Raw genomic sequence first — 7671 nt, forward strand, 5'->3', positions numbered from 1 at the left:
CCCCACTGTAGAGAAGTGCTTTAAGCACAACGCAATCTTAAGATCTTGTGGTCCAGAGACGAGAACTCAACCATCTACAACAAAAGCCTAGGCTCCTGACAGGGACAACAGAATTCTCCCCACTGTGTTACAATAGTAAAATATATATCTGTTATCACCTCAACAAAATTGATTTATTATTGAATTTAGTCTAACAAGCATGTGTATCTGTCGTGGGTGCTTCTCAGCTCTAAAATACAAAGTCTAGTGTAAGACAAAATCCACAGACAAATGCATATGAGGCCTCAATTTTTAATAGTGATGGCAGGGATAGTTCAAACTGCAGTAGGATGGTTCTCCACACAGGTGAGTGAATCAACTGAGCAGCACTTAGTTGATCTCTGGGAGCAGGACACAGGAAAGAGCGGAATAGATTGTGGAAGATAAAACGTGAGAGACAAGATTGAATCAAAGAAATCACAGCAGCAAAGGATTGTAGAAATGGACATCTTGAGTCTTAAATTACAACTAGGCTACGGGGATAAATGCAGGGTGCTCTGCATTCTACGATAACTAGGTCTATTTACAGGGATAATGTATAATTTCTTATTTGTCAGCATGAATTCAATTAGTGAGTTCTGCCTTGATGACTGTATTAGCTTTACAATACTTGTCCTATAGATTTTTGTAGTCTTAAATTGCTAGTTGGAATAATAGCGAAAGCTCCCTGTCCCAGAATGACATGCTAGTGATGAAGTAATCTGCTCCTGCCAGCTAGCAAAAGGTCTACTTTTTGTAGCTAGCTACATTTTTAAGGTTACATTTTACGTAAAGTTAGGAGTTATTTTACAGATTGCATTGATGGCATCACGTCTATATAACTAAATAGATACCAAAAAATAAATAACACTTTACCTGATAGCAGTTTGTCGGACTGAGTTCTCTCTCTCTCTCTCTCTCTCGAGGTGTCACCAACTGTGCTTATGTACAATAGGGCAATGCCATCAAACAGAAATGTGTGCAGAAAAAAATATATACACTATGTAAAAGAAAACAGCTCCTCCCTCACTCAGCAGAGACCAATCATCTTGAAAACTAAAGCAGATACAATGTGTCAGCCCACCACCTATGACTGGATCTCCTGAGCTAAGGCACAGAAACCTGTGTGAGTCTGACTTGACCTCAAACTGGAATAAATATGGTGTGGGAAAACAGTGATATTCAGTGAAGCCTCTTGCAGAGCATAATTCCCATCTAGGCAGCTTCTCAAATCTGCCTCTCCTTTTCCATGCCACACTAAATGACTAATTAACACAATAAAGGCATTATGCTTTATTTCCCAATCACAAACATTTTGGGGGATTTTCACTTATTTATAAACAATATAAAATTGTTATGTACACAGCCAAGTCACTCAACTATTCACAAAATACAATTTAAACATACATCATTCGTAAAAGTCCAAGTACTTATTTTTACATTTGAAAGCACCAATAAGAGTCTGGCAAGTTTCATAATAACTATGGACTATATTTTCAGATTTCGGCCAAACACTATACATGCCAGGTCATGAATCTCAAAGAGATGGGTTCACAATCAACAGGTTTCACTGTCAACATTTACCATAATAGCATGTCTAAAGGAAGTTGTAAATAGTATAAGAGAGCTGCCCAATATCATAACAATGTCGGGCGGACAGTAGGAGTGATGGTTACACATAAGTAGTCTTAACAGCTTTAAAAAAGGGACCACGAATTGGGAGGTGACCCTGGTGACATGAGAAGTCAAAGGGAGGCAAAGGGTAACGCCGACAGACATGAGTGTGGTGGTGACCTTTATACACTGGAGCCGTTTAATGACCTTTCTCAGGAGATGAAATTCAATGACTTAAAGGTTTACCTTGCAAGGCTGCTATGTAGACGCCGGGCCTTTGATATACAAGATATAGGTGTACAGAGTAGATGGCCTGCAGACCATCAAAGAGCTTGGAAACATTTCCTAGTGAAGTTCACCAAATACATTTTATTGTTTGATGGCTAAATATTTCGATTAATTAAACATTATTGACATTTAAGTGCAACATATTGATGGGGCTGTAGACAACCTGCAGATAAAATTGTAGCACCACGTAAAATACTGATAATGCAAATACAAACAAGGTGGCGGGAGACATGGCTGGTTGAGGGCTACATTCAGATGGATTTACAAACTAAAAGAAGTTACTAAAAATGTGGTTTAAGAGGTTTTCACTGTTGGTGCATGGAATTCTGACAACACTTGGTGTGACAGTAAAATGTAAAACAAAAAATACATCTATATAAAAAAAAGAAACATTCCAGCATGGATCAAACACTGTCAATCGGGGATGAATAAAATTAAAGAATTATGTTTGGGTTCCAAAAACAAACAAAAAAATATTCAAACTAACTCTAACTGCATAGTGATGGTGAGGAAGATAAATGCTTCAAAGCCCCTGTCAAACACCACACCATGGCCTGACAGCACTCCCATGTCTCCTTGCCACACGTTGTTTTTAAATATAACCTGATACCACGATCTCAATACAAGCAGCTCTCCTAAATGTCCTTCGGGTGTTTGGTGTTGAAACTTACCAGATGTATCATTGAATAATGTGAGTGAGTACCATGTCTATGAGAAGCCTAATCCCTCAGAAGGGGGTGTCACTGGCCAGGGTGATCAGGGTGCAGGTTGATGACACACTGGAGCAGCGCTCCTGGAGGGTGTTGTTATTGTCCCAGACTACATGCTGTGAGCTGGCTGTGCAGCCCAGGGCCTTGGCCAAATCTGGGCACAATGTGAGACACAGCCGCTGGAAGAGCAGGCAGAACTTTCTACGGAAGCTGCGGTTGATCCAGAAGTAGAAGATGCAGTTGAGGAAACCGTTGGAGGTTGGGAGCCACACCACCAAAAACTCCATCCACTCTGGAACTCTGTTGCCCGAGATGGCTGGTGGAAAACATAACAGAGAGAGAAAAATGCATAAAAAGGGACAGCATAGGCTATGAAATAAGACGGACTATAGTCAGTCGAAGAAAGTTTGTCAACAGTACTACTTCTAGCAGGAGTGTGAACTATGGACAGGAATCTTCAATTAAGTGTTCTTTGTCATTCAAATGAGACGACTAGTTTTCATGCAATTATTTTCACTTGAGAAATACTGCACCAAACATAGTTGTATGTAACGTTGCACGACTATGATCTTCTCTGCAAAAACATCAATTAGCCGAGTTAAAGCAAGCAAACTAGTATGCGGTGCCCTGCAAACACATGTACAAATAACCCATCTTCCCTTGTCTATCACGAAAGTTGAATACAATTTGAATTTACTGCCGATTATCCGTGGGATTGGTTCATCAGTGGTTCAAAATATCCACAGAAAAGTACTATTAAAAGACTTCAAAATGTGGGGACAATCAAGATGCGTTTGCTCCTGATCCAAGGCACGTGCACAAGACTGAAGGACTTGCACTTTGATGCATGCATACTGACCAAAGTCTTGCAGGTGTTTACATGGTTTCTCGCATGTGCCAGGTGATATTTCAGCAGCAATACCAGCGCTCCAAAAAGTCGGGTAAATAACACTTTCCTGGGGCCAATTTGATGAACCAACTATACTGACAACCGGTAGTGTAAATTGTAATTTTATTCTAGGGTCTTGAATGTAAAGAAACGTTCCCGTTGAGACGGCTTAGTTTCAGGCCGTATACCAGAAGCTGCCCATATCAGTCTGATTCATCAGCCTACCTCGGTCATCTTACACCCAGCACATTGGCATTTCCACTTTACAGTCTTGTAGCCTACATTTGTTACGGTCATTTTCCTGAGATCATTTAGAAGGGTGGTGAGTGACTTTGGGAAAAACATGCACCGTGACTGAATTTTAGAAGTTCCAACTACAAAGTTCCTTTATCCACTAAATGTAAACCAACTGGTTCCTTCTATAGGCCTACTCACCATTATAGATAATTGCCGCCATGCACGGCGTCCAACATGTGTAGTACACGGTCATTACAGGGACAAGCACCCTGGAGGCTACGTCGGGTCTGTTGTGACGACCCAGGTGTTGTGCCCGCATCTTTACCCGCTGTCTCTTTGCAGCAAACCAAAGGCGCAGGTTTGCGCAAGTCATGATGATTGAACAAGGAAAGAAGATGAGGCACGTCAACGTTAGAGTGTACACAACGTTAGTAGAGTACGATGGATTGCAAACCAGTGACGCTGTAGAAAAGTGGACCTCAATTATCCCGTTAGGGAATGATATGGGCACAAGTAAAAATGGAGGAAAACACCATGCAAACGCGATCAGAAACAGCGTTCTTCTCCTTGTCATCAGTGATGAGTACTTAAGTGGGTAAAACACTGCTATGTATCGCTCTAGACTTATTGTAGCCAGCGTGTACATGCAAGTCGAATAAATCGTCGCGTTGAAGAAAGCCACAATGTGACAGAGGGAGTCTGGGCCTTCACTGTAGTCTTTCGCCAGACTGACGCACAGATTCAAGGGCGTGATGATCAGTCCAAACGCCGAATCAGCACCTGTGAGTGAGAGTAAAAAGTATCGAGAGTTCCTTGACCAGCCGGACACCGATGAAGAAATCACCAGAATGACTGCAATATTCCCCAACGTGATCATCGCTCCTAAAACTGATATTATGCCAATTTTAATGGGCCTGTGCCGTTCTAGAAGCATTTGCGTATCTGCGCTGGTTAGATTGGTGTCCTCCGACTCAGACAAATTGAGTGTTGCAAACATTGTAGGTCATATTGTTAGCCACTTCCTCTGTGAAACCTAAAAAAAGAAAACCCAAGGGCATGCTCTTCAAAATTATTTCAGGTGAATTTACATGATAAAATCAACTTACCAAGCCGTGGTATGCACAACAATAAATACCACTACCACACCTGTGGCACGTTAGGTGGTAGTCACGTGCCCCAATCAAATACGTGGATCTGATGCAAGTAAAAAGATCAACATAGAGGCAAATTATTCTTCATTGGCCATTATGATAATATACACATTCAAAGGACCTTTCAACACATTTCAGAGTTGGTGACCATGTATTGTCATTGTTTTGTTGTGTAATGTAGTCGACATTGTATTGAAACACTCATTTACACTAGGATCATTCTGTTGTGGCCCAGTTGTATGAGCAATGGCTCTATCGCCACTCAATTCCTCTACAGGCGGAATCAGGTGAAGACCACCTGTGAGCAGGCAGAGATGAGCTACATGGGGGAGTGGATTGGGGAGGAAGAGTGCGAGGACATTAACCTCAATAGCTGAAGGATGAGACCATCTCCTCCAAGCCCTGCGCTGGACTCCGCACAGATGGATTCGTCATTAGGACAGTGACAAGTGCATATATCAAAGGCGTATTCCAGACCGTCCTCCTTCCACAGAGTGGCATGTTCATGGCTAGCTGACACTACTAGCCTACCTGCTGGGGAAGCAGCCCCTCTGATGGGCCTCCATAGCCGCAGGACTTCACTGTTCAAACATTGATACTGTACAGATAGTTCACATTCTCTCATTGAAGTGGCTGAGGCAGAACTTTTATTTTATCTATCCAAGGGCCTTCTTGAGAAATATCAGTCGGATAATAATATTTTCATTACGCCACACCCCAATACAAGGTTATTTCATTTGGTTCTACAGAATATATTTCACTTTGTATGAAAAAAAGATGTAACAAATTGTTGGAATCCATTTTTTGGTTATTACCAGAAGGCTTACTTGTAGTCATTCCTTAGCTCTTCTAAATGTGACAAGTTGATAGAGTGAATTTATCTTTAAATTTAAAGATTTTGCCCAGAAAAATAATATTCCATTACTTTCTAATGTCTGCAAAATGAATCAAACTGTTGAGGTGAATAAGCACGAATCATCAAGAACAAATGAAGACACAAGCTGCCGTGAGATTTTAAATACATATTGGCCATTAAAAAACACCATCACGATCACATGCTACATACATTTTTTATGCACATAAAAGGATGAAAAGGAGATGTATGTGTTGAGATGTAGATAGGCACCGCTATGCTTCAGAGACAGGGCATTGTAACAGTCTGAAGCTAAAAGTACAGGGCCAATTTGTGCCTTTCTGTAATCACTCAGCACATCCATTTTCTATTTTGAGTCCCAGGAGAGTGGGGCTGATGCACATTTCGGTTTGCCATTGGTTACCTGAAGCATGGTGATAAGTGTCCTCATTATATTTTGGATTTTCTGTGCTGATTTATGACCGTTTCTCTCTGTTCGAGAGGCTGCTCTGTGCTTGTGAGTTTTACATTGCAACAACTAAACTTCTACCCCAGTGAAGATGAATTACTCATAAACCAGGGTTCAAGTCAGGTAGGAGATCATTAGCCTACATTGAGTCAGTAATACATGGGGTAGGATAATGATGCTTTAGGGTTTTTTGACACATTCAATCAGAATTCAAGCACCCTTTCATAATATAATCAAAATGACACAGGAAATATAATTAGTCAGAATATTATCGCAAATGGTATTTTTTTAATAGTGCAGGGACAATATGATTGGATGCTTTGATAAATCTGACTTTGATGTACATTGTAAGTAGTGTGTTGCACTGCAGCAATCATCCCATATTGGACAACTGAACCTCTGAATTATCTCATGTGCCTCCTCAGAATAGCAGGACTAACAGGATTAGAATCTTCTAGAAGTTCACAGAAAAGAGGGTGCAGAAGGTCAAATGGTTCTGGCATCGAAGCAAAACAACCAGGGTTATCTTCTTAAATCCCTCTGCAAGTTTTCCCTAATCTCTTATGTGCTATAGTTTGGTTAATTTTCCGTCTCTTTTCAATAATAATTTGAATTCCCATTAAGAAATAGGGATGTGACAAGTAGAATGAATTCCTATTATCAATTTATTTAACGGGAGTCTTTATCTGTGCAGCTCAAATATGGATAGGGTGAATACTTTAAATGAGTAGCTGTTAGGGAAAGAGTGTGTATGTCCGTGTACACGTGTAGGTTTCCTTGTGTGTGTGCCCATTGTACACATGTAGGTGTGTGTGTGCACACAGGATGTTTTTTCTGTGTGTGTGTGTACATGATGTTTTGTGTATCTGCTCCTGCAAGATAGGGAAAATGTGCAGTGTTGTTTTTTGTGTGAGTGGGTGGACTTCGATTGTTTTGCGTGGGCTCCATCACTCTGAGTGCTTCTACAAGTGGATGGTGACACATAACATATGCTGAGGAGAGATAGTAGGCGACTAACACAAGTTGGAATGGAGGCTGAAGGGTGGATGTGGGGGTAGTAGATGGTCCACTACTAACTTTCATTATCACTAGGATTTATGTGAAGGGACATAAGCAGCACTATGCTCTCTGTCTGTCTGACAGTCTCCCTACCTCCACATGATAACAGGGCTCTGGCATTGTGTATAAAAGCACTCTGACAGATGCACACTGGTATGAGATCTCCAGGGTGACGATGAAACTAGAGGTCGACTGACGCCGATACCGATTATTGGAGGACCAAAAAAGCCGATACGATTAATCGTCAATTTAAAAAAAATGTATTTATAATAATGACAATTACAACAATACTGAATTAACACTTATTTTAACTTAGTATAATACATCAATAAAATCAATTTAGCCTCAAATAAATAATGAAACATGTTCAATTTGGTTTAAAT

At 40.7% G+C, this 7671-nt stretch overlaps 1 protein-coding gene across 1 annotated transcript; it reads right to left on the reverse strand.

Annotated features, from left to right (window-relative positions):
- Positions 1-1478: 1478 nt before the first annotated feature.
- On the reverse strand, positions 1479-4753 carry zgc:162592 (uncharacterized protein LOC561993 homolog). Its single transcript, XM_064986069.1, has 2 exons — positions 3955-4753; positions 1479-2946 (listed from the first exon to the last, which is right to left on the reverse strand). The coding sequence occupies exons 1-2, from the start codon at positions 4751-4753 to the stop codon at positions 2648-2650; spliced, it is 1098 nt and encodes a 365-aa protein (XP_064842141.1). The 3' UTR covers positions 1479-2647.
- Positions 4754-7671: the final 2918 nt, after the last annotated feature.

The sequence above is a fragment of the Oncorhynchus masou genome, chromosome 2 (genome assembly GCF_036934945.1).
Source record: "Oncorhynchus masou masou isolate Uvic2021 chromosome 2, UVic_Omas_1.1, whole genome shotgun sequence".
In the NCBI taxonomy this organism is placed as follows: Eukaryota; Metazoa; Chordata; class Actinopteri; order Salmoniformes; family Salmonidae; genus Oncorhynchus; species Oncorhynchus masou.

Bases quoted from the DNA above. Each gene is read 5' to 3' on its own strand.
- zgc:162592 (XM_064986069.1), bottom strand. From the start codon at position 4,753: ATGTTTGCAACACTCAATTTGTCTGAGTCGGAGGACACCAATCTAACC. The intron at 2,947-3,954 runs GTGAGTAGGCCT...GTTTTCCACCAG, and splicing joins GGCGGCAATTATCTATAATG to CCATCTCGGGCAACAGAGTT.